General features: G+C 54.3%; 1 protein-coding gene across 1 annotated transcript in view; it reads left to right on the forward strand.

The window, feature by feature from the left end:
• The window catches only part of SMARCD1 (SWI/SNF related BAF chromatin remodeling complex subunit D1), a 96,848-nt gene extending 76,129 nt beyond the window's left edge, over window positions 1-20,719 (forward strand). The window contains exon 13 of the mRNA XM_085600878.1: window positions 18,915-20,719. Within this exon, the coding sequence (XP_085457004.1) occupies window positions 18,915-18,968 (54 nt within the window). The 3' untranslated portion in view covers window positions 18,969-20,719. The remainder of the gene's footprint in view (window positions 1-18,914) is intronic.
• The last annotated feature ends 3,454 nt before the right edge of the window (window positions 20,720-24,173 follow it).

The raw sequence follows: 24,173 nt of genomic DNA on the forward strand, positions 1-24,173 counted from the left end.
GTCGGGGTGCGGCCCTTCGGGGGTCCCTCCTTCGGACCATGGCACCTCTGCCTCGCCGCAAACACCCGTGGGGTTCCCAGTGGTGTTTCGGGAGGTTGCCGGTGCTCGGGCGTGTCCTCAAGTCCCCCTCGGTCCTCTGAGCAGGCGGCTGCCTTGGCCGAGGTAACTCCGCTCAGGCGCTGGTGGCTGCTGGCCCTGGCGGCTCCGCAGGGGTCAGGGCGTGTCCCCAGGCCCCCCTCGTCCCTCCACACCGGCGGCTGCCGCGTCGGAGGTCGAGTCGACGCCTTTTCGGCACCGTTCTTTAGCAGCCCCCGACCCAGCCTCTGTCTCCTGCGCCGCACGTTGTGCTGGTGGTTCCGGCGTCGCCTTCAGCGCTGGTAGACGTTGACCTGATGCCGGTTGCGGACTCTACAGAGTCAGGTCATTGATTCGTCTTTGGACGCCCCCTTTTCTCCAGAGGTTCGGCGGTTGTTGGTTTCATTTTCTCCGGAGACTGGTCGCAGCGTCATGGCTTTTTCCCCGGCGTCTTCTAAAGACTGCTCGTCGCCGCGCCCGCAGTTTTCGCCGGAGGCACCTCAGGTTCCACATTCCTCGGTCCACCTTCCCCCTTTCCGGGCTTGGCCTTTCCTTCCTCCGGTTGGACTGGGGGACGGCCGCGTTAGCTTGCAGCCGTCGCCCACAGTGGAACTGCGTTCCCCGCCGCGGGGCCCGACGGAGGCGAGTGCTGCCTTCACTCGGGCTGTTTCAGCGGCTGCGGGAATTTTGCGCATGGGCGATTCAATTTCCCACGGATCATCTTCTGGAGGTCCTCCATCAGGGTTCTGGTGGTCGGGAGCTGCTTCTTCCCTTCAAGGCTTCGCTCCACACTTCTCTTTTGGGGGCGGCCCTCTACGGGGGACCCGGTGCCCCAGCAACTTCTGCACCGCCACCGTCCTGCGCCGCATGATCCTGTCTGTCTTTCCCTCCACCCTTCTACCAGGGGCCCTCTTTTACAGACTGCCTTTCTCTCCCTGCCATCAGTGTTGTCTTCCCCGTCACGGGAGGCCCGCTGGTTAGATTCCTGGGGGCGCAATATCTCTGCCTCCACTAGTGCAGCTTTGCGGGCCCTAAACACTCTTTGTGTATTGGCGAGGGCCACTTCTTGCTTGTGGGATTTGGCGGAGTCCCTTATGTCTACCGCTTCTCAGGAGGGTGCCTGTGTTGATCTGAGGCACCATGTTTTGGATGGCCGGGAGCTGGCGGCATTTATTCTTCGCTCGGCTCTGGACATTTTGGATTTGCTTGGTCGTACCATGGCTTCTTCAGTGGCCCTTCATAGACACATGTCTGGCTACGGGATAGTGTGTTCCCGGAGAACGTTAGGGAAACGCTGGTGGACCTTCCCTTTGATGGCACTCTTTTGTTTCACACCCCTGCGGATTCCGCCATTCAGAGGTTTCTTGCGGGGCTTCGTCGTCCTCCCCCTCCCCCTCAGTGACCTGTAAGTCGGTCTGTGTTTTGGGAGGTGTTCTTCCGTTGTTTTCCTGGGGCCTTGTAGCAAGTAGCCCCGGTTGTGTGTTCTGTGTGGTTGCTGTGCCTTCTTGTCCTTTTGTTAGGACTTTGGTGCTGTTGGCTGCTGGTCCGGCCCTTTTTTGCCTTGAGGTTTTGGCTGTTGGTAAGCCGTGTAGGCCCTGAGATTAGGCCTTCTGTGTATTTATTGGCTGATTGGCAAGCCGTCTGCGGTTTTCTCCGCAGGTCTTTCTGTTTGTCCTTTGCTGCTGAAACTTTTTACTAAGAGGGTTCCCATGTTCTGGGACGTAACATGCCCTATGTGGGGTAATAGTAGCTAATATGTAGCTCTATCATGTGATGGGGAGGTGTAGTCGCCCTTCTGGCTTCTGCTCTCCGTGGCGTCACGGTATGTCGCAGGTGCGATCTTCTTGCTGATGGTTTTGGAGTGGCTTGCGTTGCGCCCCGGTCCGTCCTTCTCCTGGATCGCTGTCGCTAGCCTAGTCTGGCCTGCTGTCTGCAGCATTGCGTTGTAGCGGTTTGCGCTTCTCTCCGCCTTGGTCCTCGGTCTGGTGTTCCGGGGGGGGACTGGTTTCCCTGCTTTTTGCGTTCTGGTGGACGGCTTGGTCCGTCCCCATCTCTTTCTATCTGCCTGGTTCCACTTCATTCGTGGGTCAGTGTGTATCGGCCCCTCCCTTGGGGCGTGACCTGGCCCTTTCTGACCTCTGCCTTTGGCTGGCGCCTAGCTTGTCCTGGGTGCACCATTCCATGGTGTTGTCTGCTGCTGGCTGTGCATGCCAGTGGAGGCCTGTGTGTTCTACTACACCATTGTGGCCTTCGGTGCATTCTCTTGTGCCTTTCTTCTTCCGTCTGCTGCTGGCTGTGCAACCGTCCCTGCCTTGTCCGCTGCTTGCGGCTGGGGTGTGTACAGCTCTTTCTGTCACTGTGTCTGTTTCTTCAGGTGGGCCCTGCCTCCGGTTCTACCTCTTCTCCCTAGGGGTTAAGGTGGTCCTTGTGTTCCTTGAGGCTTTTTGGGCGCTGTCTGCCCCTGTGGGTTGTTGGGCAGTTCTCTCTTGGTTGGGCTTATGATTTCCTTGCCTTTCCCTTCTTGTCCCTGTGACATGTCTCCTGCTGGCGCCCTGTGTCTCTCCTGGTGGGGAGGCTCTCTCGCAGGCCCTCCTCCCTTCTGGGTATGGCTAGGGTATCTATTCTACGTTAAGGAATCTGCGGCTAGTTGTCTCTCAGATGTACAAGTTACTTACCTTCGGTAACGATGTATCTGGTAGAGACGATTCTAGCGCAGATTCTTTCACGACCCACCCTTCCTCCCCGTTCTGCGAGGACCCTCTGCTTGGGTTTCTGCGGTCGCCTCCCTCTGGGTGACTTGTCTTCTGTGGGTGTCCTCTTTATTTTCTTCCGGTCAGGCATCCCTCCAGCTGGTTTCTCTCCAGCTTGAGGGCCTACTTTTGCTCTTTCCCTCTGTTGTCGGAGTTTCTGATCCCCACCTGGTCTTCTTTGTTAGGGGTTCTTTTACCTGTCCTTTGACTTCTACTCCTTTCAGAGGTTATGGCCCTCCTTGGCACTGTAGTCTGCAGATGGGTTACCTGTCCTTTGCCCTCCTACTCTTTTCAGGAGGTATGACCATCCCTGGCAGTGTAGTCTGGGGATGGATTGCTGTTGCTCCTCTGTTCCGGGCTTGTGGCCCTTCCCCTTGTGGTTGTGGTCGCAGGCTCTCTCTCTCTCGCTCTTTCTGTCACGGTGCTTTCACATGCTTGTGCCTCCAGGAGGGCTCTTGCCTTGGTTTGCATGGTGGTTCCACGGAGTGGTGCTTAGCGCTTTTCTTGCTATGGCTTCGCTGCTCTGGCCTTCTGGTGCTTTACTGCCACCTGGTGCTTTCGCCTTGGCTTGCGCAGTTGTTCCTCAGAGTGGTGCTCTGCTATTTTCCTGCTGTTGTCGCCTTCTGGTGCTGTTGATCTCTATTTTGTTTCTCTGGTTTTTTCGCACACTGTTCCCATGCTCTCCTCAGTTTTGTTGTGATGGCTCCGCGTTGTGGTGCGGAAAAGTTCTCCGAAGCAAACTGACGTCAGCGTGCCGGGGTGGAGCTTATGTGACCTCGCTGACGTCACGCCCGTGAAGGATGTCGGGGTGGAGTAGAGTGGTACCGCCCCCCGGCGCGCAGAGATGCTGGGCAAGAAAGTTCCGGGTCCAGTCTCACATCTGGGGATGATTCTACGTTGAGGAATCTGCGCCTAGAATCGTCTCTACCAGATACATTCTTACCGGAAGGTAAGTAACTTGTACTTTAATTGCTATTGCTTAACTTAGTGAAATTCAAGCACTAACCCTTGAGGAACCCCCCTTCCAACTTCATAAGGACAAGTTAGTACTTATAACAAACCCTAAATTCCTTCCAAAAGTGAGTTCCAACTTTCATAATAATCAATCAATAGAATTACCTGATTTCTTTCCGGAACCACATTCAGTTGCAGAGAGAGCTTTATATACTTCAGATGTTCAAAGAGCTCTAATGTATTATATTGACAGCACCAAAACATTCAGAAAGACTAAGCAATTATTTATTGCCTTTACACCTCCTCACATAGAAAAGGCAATTTCTAAATCTGGAATTTCAAGATGGATAGTCAAACTTGCTATGCTAAAGCTAAAAGGCTTTTACCAGTTCTATCTAAAGCTCACTCCACTAGGAAAGCAGGGACTTCTATGGCTTTTTTTCAAGGGAACATACCAATTTATGATAATTACACAGCAGCAACATGGTCCACTCCATGCACACACACGCAAAACATTGTGTGGATGCTTTTGCACGTCAACAAGCCAGTGTTGGTCAAGCGGTTCTAAGAACTTTTTCAAACAGCTGAAACCCCCACAGGTTAACCACTACCTAGGGAGAGCGACTGCTTTACAGTCTATGTTAAGCATGTGTATCAACAGCCCACATGCTTTGAACGGATTATGTTTCTTACCCTGTAAGCATCTGATTTTGGCATGTAGTGCTGTAGATGCACATGCGCTGTCCCTTCTCCCCAAAAACCCTGGGTAAGTTAGTTTATATACTTTACATACTTACATCACATTACTCACATGGATATACATCACTGATCTATACTACGACTCCAGTCTTGCCTATCTACAGAAAGCCTCGTGACTCGAAGAAAACTTCTTGGAACAAAAACAACTTGTAATCATCCGAGCCCAACACTAGATGGCGGACTTATGCAAAGCATGTAAATCTACAGCACTACTACATGCCAAGAACAGATGCTTACAGGGTAACTTGTATGTGTGTATCTCTATCTCTCTCTCTATATATATATATAGATAGATATATTATACGCTTTCATTGTACACCTCTCAGTGCAGTTGAGAGCAATCATTCAACACAACACTGACAAATATTCAGCAGAGTTTACCTGCACCAAGATTCCATCTATTCCAAGTGTACTGTGCAGAAGTTTTGGGTCATGTATCTGTCGGACAAACATGAGCAGACCACTTTTATGGGGTGGATAGAATAGAAGTGGCAGTAGTATTTCCTTTAAGATTTTACTTATTAGATGTTTACATTCCAGTCTTGTGATGCCGTATGCCTTAATGTCTGCCTCTATCAAAAAATCCAAAATTTGGCAAAGGGATTAGATAGTGGTGATGAATCAAGTGCTATGTATTGCTATACTTTATCATGACTGACACTGCAATTCTAAACATCTTGACTCACTGTTCTAAATGGTAGTACTTGATTTAGCATAATTGCAAGTGCTTTTGGAGATACTTTGCAATGATTGTGTGATCACTACAGTTGACCTGTTTTTGGGGTGCTCTGAAAGTAAGGTTTATTTCAGATGTTCATTTCTGGTGACCACTTATTCCCAAGCATCAGGTGGATGCTAGTGGATATGAATATTATTTATAAAGCACTTTTTTACCCTTTGACAAGGACCAAAAGCCTATTCTGCTTGGTTGAGTAAGTAACCACTCCGTTTGTGCATGGGCAAACAAGGGTGTTGGAATCAGCGTCTTATTAGAATAGTTCATCTTGGTGTATTGTGAAGCCTGAAGATAAACCACAGACTAGGTTCAGTGGCGTGTAGTATCATACATGTGGAACAGATTGTAAAAGGAATGTCACAGTAGGTTTACAGGGTGCATTTGCAACCCACGTGGACTCCTAGTCTGAGAGTCAGTTGAGTTTTGGTAGCAGCCAAGTCTTAATTGCTGTTGTGTACTCTGCAGTGTATTTTGATCATTAAACTCCTGTGAATGTGTTCCTGGGCTTGCAAATCCGGACAGCAGTGTGTATTGTGAATTTTTGTGGAATCCAATATGGTGCAATAGTAGTCAAGAACCGGAGGCAATGTTGAGTTACTAGTAAAATTTCTTTGGGTCCATCAAGGAGCGACAGAAGCTAAACTCCTGGGAGCTCTGTTCAGCCGACAGTTAAAATTGTATGGTTCCACACAGGTGAGCCAAAAGTGTACCTGATGCAACAATAGAGACTAGTAAATGCTATACTGAGCCCACTTAGGAGCAACAAAATCCAAACTGTGCTAAGCAATGTCAGCCAGCAGCAATGGTATATGAAGTCCAACCAGGAGCAAGATGCACGCTGTGCGAAGTTGCCTTTTTTCCACTCAGGGGAGTTAGATGCCACTCGCATGTTAATGCTTGGCATATCTGAAAGAAACACGTTAGTTCGATTCCTCACCTTAGAATATCCCCAGGCGTCAAACTGGATCCGGAAGATTTTTCGTCAGCAATACCCCTTGCGCGTCGCTAGGCGTCGTATGCGGCTCCGCGTCCGTCGTCGGCGTCGTGCCCCGGGATGACGTCGTCGGAGTACTTAGACGCCGCTGACGTCCGTTCTTCTTTTTTCCGCGCCTGTAAGCGCAGATCCGGGAGAGCTACCCCTTTAGTCAATTTTTTACTAACTTTTTTGATCCTTTTTGATCGTGTCTCGACACCGGTGCCGGTAGGATGCCTGGGTTTAAAGCCTGTACGGACTGTAACCGATTGATGTCGGTTACGGACCATCACCGCCGGTGCCTTTACTGCTTGGGCCTCGATCACGACGCGGAGTCATGTTCGGACTGCAAGGCCCTGACCTCGAAGGCTAGACGGGAGCGGTCCCGTAAGCTCCTCGAGATTCGCCACTCGGCTCCATCGGTCGTCGGGATCCAAGTCTTCGGGTAAGTCGAAGCATTCCAAGAAGTCCAAGAGGCGACATCGCTCTTCGGACTCCCCTCGCCGGTCGCGCAACTCGGCCGAGGGTCAGGGTGGTTCCACCCCCGCGGCTCCGGCGGAGCCGCAGGCACCGCGCCCGTCCCCATACCCTTCGGTCCCTGGGACTAACGCGACGCCGGCGGAAGTCAGCGCCTTCCTCTCGGCCATGAGGAACCTGGCTCCGCCGTCGGCGCCCGCTGGTGCGCCTTCGGGCCCCCCGGACCCGACTGGGCTGCCTTGCCTGCCGGTGGCTCCGGCCCCGGCGCCGTTGACGGCTCCGGCCTCGACGCCGCAAGCGCCCGAGGGACCCGTTCTCGAGTCCCCGTCGACGCCGGTCAACCTCGTCACGCCTCCTCCGCCGGCGTCGACACCGGTACCACCGCCGACGTCGACTCCGCTCGACGTCGTGCCCCAGTTCAGTCCCACTCCGGGCCCGGCATCGGTCCGGCGTCGATGGACGCCGAGATCGGCGCCGCTAGAGACACATTATGTCTACCGCCCGGCTCCGTTACTTTCTCCTCTATACCAGGAGTCGGATGATGGGGACAACTGGGAGGGATCCGAGGATCCTATGGCCGCTCAGGCTCAACTGTCCCAGGACTGGGCAGATGAACTGGGGGAGGCCAGTGGCCTGGATACCTCTCCAGACACTGGATTTGTCTCTCCTCCGACTGTGGCTTCGGAGGAGGGCGCTGCTTTCTCTGTGGTGCTGCGCAAGGCGGCCACAGCCCTTGGGCTCGAGCTGCCTGCCGTGGCTGTGAGGACTAACGTCCTTACTGAGGTGCTTCAGTCTGCAGCAAGCTCCACTGAGCCTCTGCTGCAATTCAATGAGGCCCTCATTGACGTTCTGCAGGGCACCTGGTCCAAGCCCTCCACAGTTCCACCTGTGGACAGGAACGTCGCCAGGCGCCACCGCCCTGCTCCGGGCGACCCCAGTTTTCTGTCCCAACACCCTACCCCTGAGAGCCTGGTTATCCAGGCCTCCACCTCCCACTCCTCTTTCCCGACCGCCCCGCCGGACCGGGATTCCAAGAGACTAGAACAGTTTGGCAAGAAGCTGTTCTCTTCCCTTAGTTTGGGCCTGCGGTCTTTGAACACCGCTTGTCTCTTGGACCGTTATTCCCACTCTCTGTGGGATGCGGTGGAGGACGCGCTGCCCCTGTGTCCGGAGGAGGTCCGGACACGACTCACCCAGGCTCTGGCCGATGGGAGGGATGCCGCGCGACATGCTATACGTTGTGGGCTTGACACCACGGACTCGCTGGGTAGGGCGATTTCTACCACAGTGGCGCTTAGACGTCACGCCTGGCTGCGGTCCACGTCATTTTCGAGCGATGTCCAGAGCACTCTCATGGACAAGCCGTTTGATGGCACTCGCCTGTTTGGCGAGAAGGCGGACAGTGCGCTGAACCGCTTTAAGGACTCCCGGGCTACGGCCAAGTCCTTGGGCCTCTCGGCCCCGCGGTCGCAATCTTCCGCCTTTCGCTCCTTTCGTGGCCAAGGAAGGGGTGCCTCCTCACGTGCGCCTAGCCACCAGCCGCAGAACCAACCTGCGCGCGGACGTGGTTTCCGCCAAGGCGGTTCTGGAGGACGACTAGGTCAGCCCACATCCACCCCGGCAGCATCCGCCTCAAAGCCTTCCTAGTCCGAGCTTTCAGGCCCATTCCACGCCAGTGGGCGGCAGAGTTCGCCATCACCTGATCCACTGGCGGTCCGTCACATCGGACAGGTGGGTGCTGCAAATCGTCCGAAGGGGCTACTCCCTCCCCTTCGAGGCGACCCCTCCAGCCATGCCACCGCAGCACCACCGTATCTCGGGGGATCATTTGAATCTTCTCCACGAGGAAGTTTCGGCCCTCTTGGCCGATGAGCGCGTTCCGAGTCCAGAAGTAGGTCGTGGTTGTTATTCCCACTACTTTCTGGTTCCCAAGAAGGGCAAAGGAGGTCTACGCCCTATCTTGGACCTCCGGAACGTCAATGCCTTCCTCCGGAAGGAAAGGTTCAAAATGTTGACTTTGGCTCAGGTTCTAGCTGCCCTAGACCCCGGAGACTGGATGGTAGCGTTGGACTTGCAGGACGCATATTTCCACATCCCCGTCCTGCCGGCCCACTGGCGTTACCTGCGGTTCACGGTGGGCCAAGAGCACTTTCAGTTTACCGTGCTCCCCTTCGGCCTCACCAGTGCCCCTCGGGTGTTCACGAAAGTGATGGCGGTGGTCGCAGCTCATCTGCGCAGATCAGGGGTTCCAGACTTCCCCTATCTCGACGACTGGTTGTTGAAGGCGGGCTCGCCCCAGGCAGTCGTCTCCCACCTCCAGACTACGGCGGATCTCCTGCATTTGCTGGGGTTTTCCATCAACGTGCCGAAGTCACACCTGAGTCCCTCTCAGAAGCTCCTTTTCGTCGGAGCGGTTCTCGATTCGGCGCAGTTCCGGGTCTATCCACCGGAACAGCGGGTCCGTGATATACAGGCCCTGATTCCCATCTTTCGGCCTCTATCCTGGGTTTCGGTCAGGCTAGTGTTGCGGCTTCTGGGGCTGATGGCCTCCTGCATCCTACTAGTGCATCACGCCAGGTGGCGCATGCGGGCTCTGCAGTGGGACCTGAAGTTTCAGTGGGCCCAGCATCACGGCAACCTGTCCGACCACGTCTTGATCTCGGAGGGCACTGCACAGCAGTTGCAGTGGTGGCTCACGGACCGCGTTTGGGTCATGGGCAGAAGCCTCTCCCCTCCCCAACCGGAGCATGTCGTAGTGACGGATGCGTCCCTCCTGGGATGGGGTGGCCATATGGGAGAGGCGGAGATCAGAGGCCTCTGGTCTCCGGAGGAGTCTCGTCTCCACATCAACCTGTTGGAGTTGAGAGCGATCCGACTTGCACTGAAAGCCTTCCTTCCTTCTGTCCGGGGAAGTGTCGTGCAGGTGTTCACGGACAACACCACCGCCATGTGGTATTGCAACAAACAGGGCGGGGTGGGGTCGTGGACCCTTTGTCAGGAGGCTCTGCGCCTCTGGACATGGCTGGAACACCAGGGCGTCACCCTGGTGGTTCAACATCTGGCGGGCTCTCTGAACGCCAGAGCAGACTAACTCAGCCGCTGGTGCATGATGGATCACGAATGGCGTCTGAACTCGGAAGTGGCACAAGGTCTCTTTCAGCAGTGGGGAGAGCCTTGGTTAGATCTATTCGCCACCGAAGAGAACGCGCAATGTCAGCAGTTCTGCACGTTGGAATTTCCAAGGCGGCGCTCGCTCGGCGACGCTTTTCGTCACGAGTGGAGTTGCGGTCTGTTGTACGCCTTTCCGCCTATACCACTTCTGCCCAGAGTGCTGAAGAAGGTCAGGCACGACCGGGCCCAAGTCATCTTGGTGGCTCCGGATTGGTCACGAAGGTACTGGTATCCCGAGCTACTCAGTATGTTGACCGATCCTCCGATACGTCTGCCCCTTCGGGAGGATCTTCTGTCGCAGCAGCAGGGGACGGTCCTCCACCCGAACCTGTCCAGCCTCCACCTCCATGCGTGGAGATTGAGCGGCGGCAGTTGATGCCATTTGACTTGCCTCCTGAAGTCTGTGATATCATTCTGGCAGCCAGGCGTCCCTCCACAAAGACGGTATACGCCTGCCGGTGGAACAAATTTGTGGCATGGTGCACAGCAAAGGCTGTGGATCCCCTTTCCGCCCCTCTTTCTGAGGTTCTCCTCTTTCTTCTTTCTTTGGCCCGGCAGGGCTCTGCCCTGGGCACCCTGAAAGGTTATCTTGCTGCCATCTCTGCTTTCTTGCGGCTTCCTGATCAGCCTTCTCTTTTCAAGTCCCCTGTAGTTACACGCTTTCTAAAGGGCATTACTCACACGTTCCCTCCTGTCCCTTTTGTAATGCCTCAGTGGGACTTGAATCTTGTTCTCACATTTTTAATGTGTGCTCCCTTTGAGCCTCTTCATAATTGTCCTCTTCGTCTGCTGACGCTCAAGACTGCTTTTCTGGTAGCCATCACCTCGGCTAGACGGGTGAGTGAGCTCCAGGCTTTATCTTCAAAACCTCCTTTTTTCTCTGTTCATCCGGACAAGGTTGTCCTTCGGCCTCGTCCCTCCTTTCTTCCGAAAGTGGTGACTCCATTTCATCTTGGGCAGTCTGTCACCTTGCCCACCTTCTTTCCGCCTCCGCATCCTTCCAAAGAGGAAGAGAGGCTCCACCGTCTGGACCCAAAACGTGCGCTCTCCTTTTATCTGGACCGCACAAAGCAGTTCCGGGTGGACGACCAACTTTTCGTTGGATACGTGGGTGCTAAGAAGGGGAAAGCTGTGCACAAACGGACCATCTCTCGGTGGGTCGTTTTGTGCATCAAAATTTGTTACTCCTTGGTAAAAAAGGACCCTCCTGTTGGGCTGCGCGCCCATTCTACTCGGGCCACAGCGGCTACTACTGCTTTGGGACGGGGTGTCCCTTTGCAGGACATCTGTCAGGCGGCAACGTGGGCTTCGCTACACACGTTTGCCAGGCATTACTGCCTTGACAGCCAAGTCCGGAGGGATGGCTTCTTTGGCCGTTCTGTCCTCCAGGACTTTCTGGTGTGATCTTTGTTCGCAGACCCACCACCGGGGATGGTATTGCTTGGGTATCTATTCTAAGGTGAGGAATCTAACTAACGTGTTTCTTTCAGATGAACAAGTTACTTACCTTCGGTAACGATGTATCTGTAAGAAACATTAGTTAGATTCCTCACCGACCCACCCATCCTCCCCGTTCTGCGAACTGACATCTAGGGTTAAGGTTATCCTTTTCAGGCCCCTAGATTTTATTTTTTGGCACCAGTGTCGGTCTTGGCATGGCTCTGCGTTCCTGGCGCGGAAGGCTATGTACAAGAACTGACGTCAGCGCGCGAGGGCGGCGTCTAAGTACTCCGACGTCATCCCGGCGCACGACGCCGACGACTGACGCGGAGCCGCAGACTACGCCTAGCGACGCGCAAGGGGTATTGCTGACGAAAAATCTTCCGGATCCAGTCTGACGCCTGGGGATATTCTAAGGTGAGGAATCTAACTAATGTTTCTTACAGATACATAGTTTCCGAAGGTAAGTAACTTGTTCATCTGGGGTCTAGGGAAACGAGTGAAATAGATTGGGTTGTGTGCCTTGAATTGGAAACAGGTGTGTGGGTGTGTGTTGGGCACCGGATATATCCATCACACCCCCCAGGATGTCGCAGACATATTTGTCGTATTCTTTGGCTGCTAAACAAAATTGTGGCTGCAAAATGCTGGGTGTTATTTGGGTGGGGGTTAGGCCTGAACCCTGGGAGGGCCACCCCCACAATTTGTACCCAAAAAACAATCCCTTGTGTCTGTTGGGTTTTCTGTCCACGACCCATTCCCCCCGGGTGGGCAGACTTGAGGTAAAAGATAAAAACCTCCAATCAACTCGCGGGGGGGGGGGTAGCAAGATGCTTGAGGGTGGGGGGGGAGAGCACAATCTCATTGTGAGGGGGAAACTCCTCCACTTAAAAAATTGTCCCTAGCGTCTAGTGGTTGGATCCCTGCTTAGGGATCACCCTCTTGCAGTGATCCCCAAGCAGGGATCCACTAGGGAAAGATACCATTGGAAAGGGGAGATATTCCCCTTTCTGACAATCGTCTGCATTGCTGCTTGGAGGGCTGAGATCTGCTCCTGAGCACCAATGCAGTGAAAGTGAAATGAGCCAATCCACTCATTTCACTTTCTCTGAAATTGTCATAACACGACATGCGTGGTGATAATCCTATCTGAAAGAAACACGTTAGTTAGATTCCTCACCTTAGAATATCCCCAGGCGTCCGGCTGGATCCGGAAAGATTTTTCATCAGCAATACCCCTTGCGCGTCGCTAGGCGTCTGCGGCTCCGCATACGTCGTTGTGCGCCGGAATGACGTCGTCTGAGTACTTAGACACCGCCCTCGCGCGCTGACGTCGGTTCTTTTTTCTGCCCCAGACAGCGCCGATCCGGGAAGAGCTTACCCCTTTTAATCACTTTTTGACAAAAACTTTTTGGACTCTTTTGTCTACTCGACTCGAACTGGTGCCGGTAGGATGCCTGGTTAAAGCCTGTGACTCCTGTCACCGACTGATGTCGGTGACGGACCACCACCGCCGGTGCCTTAACTGCCTGGGGGCCGACCATGATGCGGAGTCGTGCCTCGACTGCCAGGCCTTGACCTCGAAGGCTAGGCGGGAGCGGTCCCGCAAGCTTCTCGAGCTCCCACACTCTGCTCATTCAAGGTCCCGGTCCAGGAGGAGGTCGAAGGACCGGTCGCAGAGCCGCAGCCACCATCACCGCTCGTCTGGTTCCAAGTCTTCGGGTAAGTCGCAGCATGGTAGGAAGTCCAAGAGACGACACCGCTCTTCGGACTCCCCTCGCCGGTCGCGCGACTCTGTCGAGGGTCCGGGTGGTACCACCCCTGCGGCTCCACCAGAGCCGCGTCCGTCCCCATGCCCTCCGGTCCCTGGGACTGACGCGACTCTGGCGGAGAGCAGTGCCTTCCTCTCGGCCATGAGGGGCCTGGCTCCGCCGTCGGCGCCTGCCGGCGCGCCTCTGGGCCCCGCGGGCTCGACTGGGCGGCCTAGCGAGCTGGCGGCTCCGGCCCTGTCGTCGACTTCGGTCCTGACGCCGCAGGTCCCCAGGCCTGAATCTCAGTCGGTGCCGGTCGACCTCACGACGCCTCCTTCGCCAGCGCCAACACCAGTTCCACCCCCGGCACTGTCTCCGGGCGACGCCATTCCCCGGTTCCGCCCCGGTCCGGCACCGCAGCCGATGGATGACAATTTCATTTACCGTCCGGCTCCGATTATTCCCCCTGTTTATCAGGAATCGGATGACGGGGCGACTGGGAGGGGTCTGAGGACCCTCTGGCCATGCAGGCCGACTTATCTCAAGACTGGGCAGATGAGCTGGGGGATGCCAGTGGTCTGGACACCTCCCCAGACACTGGTTTCATCTCTCCTCCGACTGTGGCTTCGGAGGAAGGTGCTGCATTTTCCGTGGTGCTACGCAAGGCAGCCAAAGCCCTTGGGCTGGAGCTGCCTGCTGTGGCCCTGAGGACTAACCTCCTCACTGAAGTGCTTCAACCATCAGCAAGCTCCTCGGAGCCTCTGCTGCAGTTCAATGAGGCACTAGTGGACGTTCTGATGGGCACCTGGTCCAAGCCCTCAACAGTACCTATTGTGGATCGGAACGTGGCCCGGCGCCACCGCCTTGCTCCGGGCGACCCCAGTTTTCTGTCCCAACACCCCACGCCCGAGAGCCTGGTTATCCATTCCCATCTGCTCCCCCGGATCGGGAATCCAAGAGGCTGGAACCGTTCGGTAAGAAGCTGTTCTCTTCCCTTAGTTTGGGACTGCGGTCCTTGAACACCGCTTGCCTCTTGGACCGTTATTCTCACTCTCTGTGGGATACGGTGGAGGACGTGCTGCCCCAGTGTCCGGAGGAGGCCCGGACGCGGCTCGCCGAGGCTCTTGCCGACTGGCGGGTTGCAGCGCGACATGCTATTCGATGTGGACTGGACACTACGGACTCGCTGGGTAGGGCGATGTCAACCACAGTGGCGCTCCGCCGCCACGCCTGCCTGCGGTCCACGTCTTTCTCAGGGGATGTCCAGAGCACCCTCATGGATATGCCCTCTGATGGCACTCTCCTTTTTGGCGAAAAGGCGGCTGGTGCGCTTCAAAGACTCCCGGGCTACGGCCAAGTCCTCGGGCCTCTCGGGGCCGCGACCGCAAACTTCTTTTCGTCCCTTTCGTGGCCAAGGAAGGGGCGCCCCCTCACGTCCGCCTAGCCACCGGCCGCAGAACCAACCTGGACGTGGATTCCGCCGAGGCGGTACTGGGGGTCAACGTGCCGGTCAGTCCACATCAACCGCCTCAAAGCCCTCCTAGTCCGTGCTTTCAGGCCCATTCCACGCCAGTGGGAGGCAGTTCGTCATCACCTACTCCACTGGCGTTCCATCACGTCGGACAAGTGGGTGCTGCAAATCGTCCGAAGGGGCTACTCCCTCCCCTTCAAGACGACCCCTCCAGCCATGCCACCGCATGTCGGGGGATCACTTGAATCTTCTACGGGAGGAAGTTGCAGCCCTCTTGGCCAAGGGGGCCGTCGAGAGCGTTCCTGGTCCAGAAGTAGGTTGTGGTTGCTATTCCCACTACTTTCTGGTTCCCAAGAAGGGCAAAGGGGGCCTACGCCCTATCTTGGACCTCAGGAGCGTCAACGCCTTCCTCCGGAAGGAGAGGTTCAAGATGCTTACCCTAGCTCAGGTTCTGGCTGCCCTGGATCCAGGAGACTGGATGGTAGCGTTGGACTTGCAGGACGCTTATTTTCACATTCCCGTCCTGGCGGTGTTACCTGCGGTTCACGGTCGGTCAGGAGCATTTTCAGTTCACGGTGCTCCCCTTCGGCCTCACCAGTGCCCCTCTGGTGTTCACGAAAGTGATGGCGGTGGTCGCAGCTCATCTGCGCAGATGAGGGGTTCCAGTCTTCCCCTATCTCAACGACTGGCTGTTGAAGGCGTGCTCGCCCCAGCAAGTCGACTCCCACCTCCAGACTACGGTCGACCTCCTGCATTTGCTGGGTTCTCCATCAACGTGCTGAAGTCGCATCTGAGTCCCTCCCAGAAGCTCCTTTTCATCGGGGCGGTTCTGGACTCGGCGCAATTCCGGGCTTATCCTCCGGAGCAGCGGGTCCGGGATATTCAGGCTCTGATTCACATCTTTCAGCCTCTATCCTGGGTTTCGGTCAGGTTGGTGCTGCGGCTTCTGGGTCTGATGGCCTCCTGCATCCTGGTAGTGCATCACACCAGGTGGCGAATGCGGGCTCTGCAGTGGGACCTGAAGTTTCAGTGGGCCCAGCATCGGGGCAACCTGTCCGACCATGTCTTGATCTCGGAGGGCACTGCAAAACAGTTGCAGTGGTGGCTCACGAACCGCGATTGGGTCAGCGGCAGATCCCTCTCCCTACCCCACACGAAGCACGTAGTGGTGACGGATGCGTCCCTCCTGGGATGGGGGTGCCACGTGGGGGAGGCGGAGATCAGAGGACTCTGGTCTCCGGCGGAGTCTCGGCTCCATATCGACCTTTTGGAGCTGAGAGCGATCCGACTTGCACTGAAGGCATTCCTTCCCGTTGTCCGGATGTGTGTGCAGGTGTTCACGGACAACACCACCGCCATGTGGTATTGCAACAAACAGGGTGGGGTGGGGTCGTGGACCCTTTGTCAGGAGGCTCTGTGCCTCTGGACATGGCTGGAACATCAGGGCATCACCCTGGTGGTTCAGCATCTGGCGGGCTCTCTGAACGCCAGAGCAGACTAACTCAGCTGCCGGTGCATGATGGATCACGAATGGCGTCTCAACTTGGACGTGGCGCAAGGCCTCTTTTGGCAGTGGGGAGAGCCTTGGTTAGATCTATTCGCCACCGAAGAGAACGTGCAATGTCAGCAGTTCTGCGCGTTGGAGTTTCCAAGGCGGCACTCGCTCTGGATGCTTTTCGTCGCGAGTGGAGTTGCAGTCTGTTGTACGCCTTTCCGCCTATATCACTTCTGCCCAGAGTTCTGAGGAAGATCAGGCGCGACTGGGCCCAAGTCATCTTGGTGGCTCCGGATTGGGCACGAAGGTACTGGTATCCCGCGCTACTCAGTCTGTCAATCGATCCCCCGATACGACTGCCTCTTCAGGAGGACCTTCTGTCCCAGCAGCAGGGGACGGTCCTCCACCTGAACCTGTCCAGTCTCCACCTCCATGCGTGGGGATTGAGCGGCGACAGTTGATGCCATTTGGCTTGCCTCCTGAAGTGTGCAATGTGATTCTGGCAGCCAGGCGTCCCTCCACTAAAATGGTATACGCCTGTAGGTGGATCAAATTTGTGGCATGGTGCACAGCAAAGGCTGTGGATCCCCTTTCCGCCCCTCTTTCTGAGGTTCTTCTCTTCCTTCGGCCCAGCAGGGCTCTGCCCTGGGCACTCTTAAAGGTTATCTTTCTGCTATCTCTGCCTTCCTCCGGCTTCCTGATCAGCCTTCTCTTTTCAAATCCCCTGTTTCTCGATTCCTTAAGGGCATTACTCACATGTTTCCTCCTGTCCCTTTCATAATGCCTCAGTGGGATTTGAATCTTGTTTTGACATATCTGATGTGCGCTCCCTTTGAGCCACTTCATAATTGTCCTCTTCGTCTGTTGACGCTTAAGACTGCTTTCCTGGTAGCCATCACCTCTGCTAGAAGGGTGAGTGAGCTCCAGGCTCTCTTCTAAGCCTCCTTTCCTTTCTATCCATCCGGACAAGGTTGTGCTCTGCACGCGCCCTTCCTTCCTAAGGTTGTGACTGCCTTTCACATCGGGCAGTCTGTTACGCTGCCCACCTTCTTTCCGCCTCCACATCCCTCGAAAGAGGAAGAGAGGCTCCACCGCCTGGACCCAAAACGTGCGCTCTCCTTCTATCTGGACCGCACAAAACGGTTCCGGGTGGACGACCAACTCTTCGTTGGCTACGTGGGTGCTAAGAAGGGGCGGGCGGTGCACAATCGGACCATCTCTCAGTGAGTCGTTTTGTGCATCAAAGCTTGTTACTCCTTAGCTAAAAAGGAACCTCCTGTTGGGCTGAGGGCCCATTCCACTCGGGCCATGGCGGCGACGACTGCCCTGGGTCGGGGAGTCCCCTTGCAGGACATCTGTCAGGCAGCAACGTGGGCCTCGCTACACACGTTTACCAAGCATTATTGCCTGGACAGCCAAGTCTGGAGAAACGGCTTCTTTGGCCGTTCTGTTCCCCAGGACTTTCTGGTGTGATCTTGGTTCGCAGGCCCACCACCGGGGTTGGTATTGCTGGGGTATCTATTCTAAGGTGAGGAATCTAACTAACGTGTTTCTTTCAGACGAAAAAATTACTTACCCTCGGTAATGATGTATCTGTAAGAAACATTAGATTCCTCACCGACCCACCCATCCTCCCCGTTATGCGAACCGACATCTAGGGTTAAGGTTATCCTTTTCAGGGCCCTAGACTTTTTTGGCACCAGTGTCAGTCTCTTGCATGGCTCTGCGTTCCTGGCGCGGAAAGCTATGTACAAGAACTGACGTCAGCGCGCGAGGGCGGCGTCTAAGTACGACGACTGACGCGGAGCCGCAGACGACGCCTAGCGACACGCTAGGGGTATTGCAGACGAAAAATCTTTCCGGATCCAGCCTGACGCCTGGGGATATTCTAAGGTGAGGAATCTAACTAATGTTTCTTACAGATACATCGTTACCGAAGGTAAGTAACTTGTTCTTCAGAGGAAGAAAATTGCCACGGCTGCTGGGGAAGCTCTTACCCAGCTCCCAAGGCTAAATTAAATTAAAGGAAATTCCTCTGGTGCAGGACGTGCTGGAACTGTCCTGAGCACTGGTGCTGGAGCTCGTCCATAGCACCCAAGAGGTTGAGATGTAGGTTTTAATATCTTTAGAGGACATGAAATATAACAAATGTTACTTTGTAAATTGGCATTGGTTAAAAAAGTGTAAATTCTGTTAATGTATCGTTAAGGATAATAAGAACAAAGATGTTTGTAAATTAGCACACAATGAAGGACGATCTGAAAACTTGCCTATTTGTTTTTGTTAGATTGACCATTTGGAAGGCTATTTAGAGGAAAGGTTTTCGTCCGTTTCTGTTGGTTGTCAGACGTTCTATGTTGCTAGCAGATGTGAAACATCTTTGCACCCTATGTAGGATTGTGTATGTGTGCAGTTGCTGCAGCTCGTAGAACTGGTAAGTGTGTGCTACTTAACTTTGTGAATTTTTAGATGAAAGCGAAGTGGACTTGCATCTGAGAACTACGCTGCCCTGATATTACTTGACATACGTGGAAACTCCAGTGTCTGGACATAACTTGATGTCTTGGAAGGACAGAGTTGGGGTGCCTGATGTTAGGGGGAGTGTCTGAAGCTGTGGAAGCAAGAACGCTGATAAATCTTGGACTGCAGCGAGTATATATGTCATGTTTAATTTCTTTCGCTGGGTGTTATCACAGATTTTAAACTGTTTTCAGTATGCTGCACTAATGTTGAGGTATTTTTTGACTGGGTTGTCTCACATGGCACAGAGAATGCAGAGAAAGCACATGGGGTTGATGAAAACACGATGTTCAGAATAACTGTTTCATGCGTTGCTAACTGTTATGAATCTTTTCCCCACAGGTGCAACAGAGGCGACAGGAGCTTGAGCAAGCACTGGGGATTCGCAACACCTAAAATTAGGGCCAGGTTGTTAGTGCTGCATTGAGCTGCCGGGCTGTAAGAGCCTACAGTTTATCGCCTTGGATTCAGCATGGATGCCTCCTGACTCCAGCACTGGATGCGCACACATGCGATCACAAGACATACATACCTCGACTCACCAGGACACTGGCGGAAGCCGTCACATTTTGTGACTTTGTCTCCATACTGGACAGTTGGTGTTACTGGCGTTTTGAAGCTTTCACCTAGTACAAGAGTGGCTTCCACTCTTGTGAGCTAATTATTATTTTCTTCACACTCAGATTGTTTCAGGAAGGACGCTGCTTTTTGGGGCCCTGACCAAGACATGTCTTTAGACTGCTCACTCTGGAACAAAGCCTTGTATTTCTCTCCTGACACATTTCCACATTTGGATAGATAGAAGGGCGGACAGGCAGGCACGACTTATATTCACTAGAACTGCCTTCTGCCTCGTTACTTGGTTCAGAGTACTTCCCTGGTCAGCCTATCACCTTGCCTAACAGAGTGGTGGCATCCTTCTCGACGCAACATTAAGGTCTGTAGTGCAGGCTGAGTGGTGGGGATGGGGCACAGTTAAATGAAGCTGTTAGGGTGTGTGAACTGCATTTTATCCATTCCGCAAAGATTTAATTATTTGACCCATGTTAGTCGTGTTAGGTTGATTTTCCTTTGAGACTCGTCGTTTAGTGAGTGAGAAAGTTGGATGTTTGCATCTATAGTGAATTGAATCTGAATGAGCTTAGTCAAGCCTTGCAAGCTATTGAAAATGGAACAAAGGTGAGGAGGATCTAGGGGCAGTAAGTGAATGTTGGTCCAAATGTATTTGATCTTCTTAGGAGCTAGCTAGTGAGCATCCTATCCTAATGGATGCCCATTCTATGATGTTTACGAGTAAATTTAAATTTCTCAAAAAATCCCGACCAACCTACTAGTCAGTAGTTGGCTGGTAGAGTTGTGTAGAAATACTTATTTCCAGGTCTATCTTTTGTAAAAGTAAGGGAGATTTTCTTTACATTTTTTTCATTGCTTGTATTTACAACACAAATGCTTTAACTTGACACATCACAGGTTTATCAGTCACAATAATCCTTGGGAGCAAGGCTTGATTTGCTTTTACTCCAGGCTTCAGTTCTCGGACACAAGCATGCACCAGTCGTTTGCTGAAATTACCTCCCTATAGGTTTATGGTTGAAGGCCGCAGTGAATTAATTTGCCACAGACATGGGAAGTATAGACAATCTAGCAAGACCACACCTGGTGATGATCTTTTGGACCAAGCTGCCTCTGACTTTTGAAATAGAAGAGCCCCATTGGAAAGTGTGCTGACCTTTTTGATGCCAGCACACTCCTTTCTGTCTTGGACCCTGTCCACGAGATTCCTGGGTGCCTGCCTTAATTCAAGCAACCATTACTTTTCCTCGCTTGGAATACCTCAGATTCTCTAACCCCTGCTTCAGATCTTGATGGTGCTGTAGAGTTACCCAGGTGAATGGATTCCTTTGGTCTACATTGGCAAAGTAAGTGTGCTGCTGGCCCCCACAGCTGGTATTTCTGAGGTTGGATGCATACCTGGCGCCCCATCGGCTCTCCCTGCCTGTCCTGTCATTTGTGCCTCGGTTCCATTTAAAGTGGGATCCTGGCAGATTTCATGTTTTTTATTAACTTAACGTTTTTTGATGGACCAAATTTATTTTGTACGTTTCCCTGCTAGACACACCCGTTTTAATAAAAATATCTTAAATCAAGCCTTTTTGTTGTTTTTTCCCGCCTCGGGGGGCAACTTTTAGTCTTTGTATCAAAAATGGGAGTCTGTGTGTCTACAGCTGTAAGCAAGCCATCTTCTGTCAGTACAATTGTGTGTTTGTAGCACTTTTTGCAAGTACTAAGGCTGTGCATGTATCTTTTCTGTCCCTTATCTTGCTTTTCCTGAAAATGGCATCAATAAAAGGTTTGCGGTGCTAAAATCGCCAGCTTTGAGGTTCAGGCAGATTTGATTCAGAAAACAACCTGTTCGAGGCATATGAGCTGCAGATCACACACTTAGGATAGTAGATCGCCATCTGGTGTTGAGCTCGGATGCTTGCAGGTTGTTGTCTTCGGAAGAAGCCTTTGTGGTCACGAGATAGGTGACTCCTCCCTTGGACGACAGTGCGCATGGGCATCAACTCCATCGTTAGATTGTTTTTTTCCGCCATTGGGTTCGGATGCAACTTTTCCGCTCCGGTTGGAAACATCAATTCCAAGCTTTTCGAAGCACAAAACTTCACACAAAACATCGAAGCACCTTCATTCTCGACATCGATTTCATTGGCTCGATTCCGAACGTCGACGCGGGCCGCTGGGCCTATCCACGCCGTGAGGCCTACGGCTCATGGAAAGGATGCCTTTCAAAAAATGCCCCCAAAGTGGAGCAAAATTTCCGCACAGTGACCATCACAAAGTCTGCAACCTGTGCCTATCACCTGAACACGACGAGTCCAGCTGTCCAGCCTGCGCATCCTTTCGATCCAAAAAGACCATTCGAGATCGAAGGGCTCGAAGACTCCTCATTGCACAGAGAACCGCTCCGGAACCAGAGGACATCTTTGATGAAGGCCCTGATGTCCCAGAAGAAGATTCCGAAGATCTACAAATCATCTCCGAAGCAGACGACTCAGACGACCCCATCACTCCTGGGCAACGTGCGAGTACTACTGCCCCTGCCCCAACCCCTCCAAAACCAAAGGCATTGGTCAAGACTTCGCCTGCTGGCCCCAGTCGAGACCGAAAACATCCTTCAGAAGCCCCGCCTCCAGGCTCGGCTCCAAAGAAATATAAGCCTTCCAGTAGCTCGGGACCAAGCAAACCGCATGTCATTGTCCAACCTGCACCTTCGGTACCGAAGACAAAAGACCACTCGGCACCGAAATCGGCTTCAACGCCTTCGGCCCCGAAAACACCAAGGCCAATAGATAAACTGGCACCGAAGGTTCCCAAGCCTACAGATACAAGTTTGGCTCCGAAACCAACGGCTAAGGACTCTCATACACCTCCTAAAGCCAAACACTCCACCGATCAACCAAAACCTCGATCGGAACCGAAACAATCGGCACCAAAGACTGTTCCTGAGGAACAAAAGCTTTTTCATCCAGATCCCATCGAACCAAGCAACTCATTGCTTCAAAAACACGCATCTGAAAGAAACACGTTAGATTCCTCACCTTAGAATATCCCCAGGCGTCAGACTGGATCCGGAAGATTTTTCGTCAGCAATACCCCTTGCGCGTCGCTAGGAGTTGTCTGCGGCTCCGCGTCCGTCGTCTGCGTCGTGCGCCGGAATGACGTCGTCAGAGTACTTAGACGCCGCCCTCGCGCGCTGACGTCAGTTCTTCTTTTTTCCGCGCCAGTAAGCGCAGATCCGGGAGAGCTACCCCTTTTAGTCTTTTTTGACTAAGTTTTTTGATCCTTTTTGATCTTGTCTCGACTCTGGTGCCGGTAGGATGCCTGGTTTTAAAGCCTGTGCTGACTGCAACCGCTTGATGTCGGTTACGGACCATCACCGCCGGTGCCTTTACTGTTTGGGCCTCGACCACGACGCGGAGTCGTGTTCGGACTGCAAGGCCCTGACCTCGAAGGCTAGACGGGAGCGGTCCCGTAAGCTTCTCGAGCTTCGCCGCTCGGCTCCGCGCCCCTCTCTATTCCGGTCCAGGAGGAGGTCCAAGGATCGGTCGCGGAGCCGCAGCCGACGTCATCATCGATCGTCTGGCTCCAAGTCTTCGGGTAAGTCGAAGCACTCCAAGAAGTCCAAGAGGCGACACCGCTCTTCGGACTCCCCTCGCCGGTCGCGCGACTCGGCCGAGGGTCAGGGTGGTTCCACCCCCGCGGCTCCATACCCGCCGGTCCCTGGGACTGACGCGACGCCGGCGGAAGTCAGTGCCTTCCTCTCGGCCATGAGGAACCTGGCTCCGCCGTCGACGCCCGCTGGCGCGCCTTCGGGCCCCGCGGACCCGACTGGGCAACCTTGCCTGCCGGCGGCGCCGTCGACGGCTCCGGCCTCGACGCCGCAAGTGCCCGAGGGACCCGTTCCCGGGTCCCCGCCGATGCCGGTCGACCTCGTCACGCCTCCTCCGCCGGCGTCGACACCGGTACCACCTCAGACGCCAGCTCCGCTCGGCGTCGAGCCCCAGTTCAGCCCCGCTTCGGGCCCGGCGCCGTTACGGCGTCGATGGACGCCGCGTTCGGCGCCGCTGGAGACACATTATGTCTATCGTCCGGCTCCGATCCTTCCTCCTGCTTACCAGGACTCGGATGACGGGGGCGAATGGGAGGGGTCCGAGGAGCCTATGGCCGTTCAGGCAGGACTGGGCAGATGAACTGGGGGAGGCCAGTGGTCTGGATACCTCTCCAGACACTGGATTCATCTCTCCTCCGACTGTGGCTTCGGAGGAGGGTGCTGCTTTCTCTGTGGTGCTGCGCAAGGCGGCCACAGCCCTTGGGCTCGAGCTACCTGCCGTGGCTGTGAGGACTAACGTCCTCACTGAGGTGCTTCAGTCTGCCGCAAGCTCCACTGAGCCTCTGCTGAAATTCAATGAGGCCCTCATTGACGTTCTGCAGGGCACCTGGTCCAAGCCCTCCACAGTTCCTCCTGTGGACAGGAACGTTGCCAGGCGCCACCGCCCTGCTCCGGGCGACCCCAGTTTTCTGTCCCAACACCCTACCCCCGAGAGCCTGGTTATCCAGGCTTCTACCTCCCAATCCTCCTTCCCGACCGCTCCGCCGGACCGGGATTCCAAGAGACTGGAACAGTTTGGCAAAAAGCTGTTCTCCTCCCTTAGTTTGGGCCTGCGGTCCTTGAACACCGCCTGTCTCTTGGACCGTTATTCCCACTCTCTGTGGGATACGGTGGAGGACGTGCTGCCCCCGTGTCTGCAGGAGGTCCAGACACGACTTACCCAGGCTCTGGCCGATGGGAGGGATGCAGCACGACATGCTATCCGATGTGGGCTTGACACTACGGACTCGCTGGGTAGGGCGATTTCTATCACGGTGGCGCTTAGACGTCACGCCTGGCTGTGGTCCACGTCCTTTTCGGGTGATGTCCAGAGCACTCTCATGGACATGCCCTTTGATGGCACTCGCCTTTTTGGTGAGAAAGCGGACAGTGCGCTGAATCGCTTTAAGGACTCCCGGGCTACGGCCAAGTCCTTGGGCCTCTCGGCC

Source organism: Triturus cristatus, chromosome 4_2 (genome assembly GCF_964204655.1).
Source record: "Triturus cristatus chromosome 4_2, aTriCri1.1, whole genome shotgun sequence".
Classification (NCBI taxonomy): domain Eukaryota; kingdom Metazoa; phylum Chordata; class Amphibia; order Caudata; family Salamandridae; genus Triturus; species Triturus cristatus.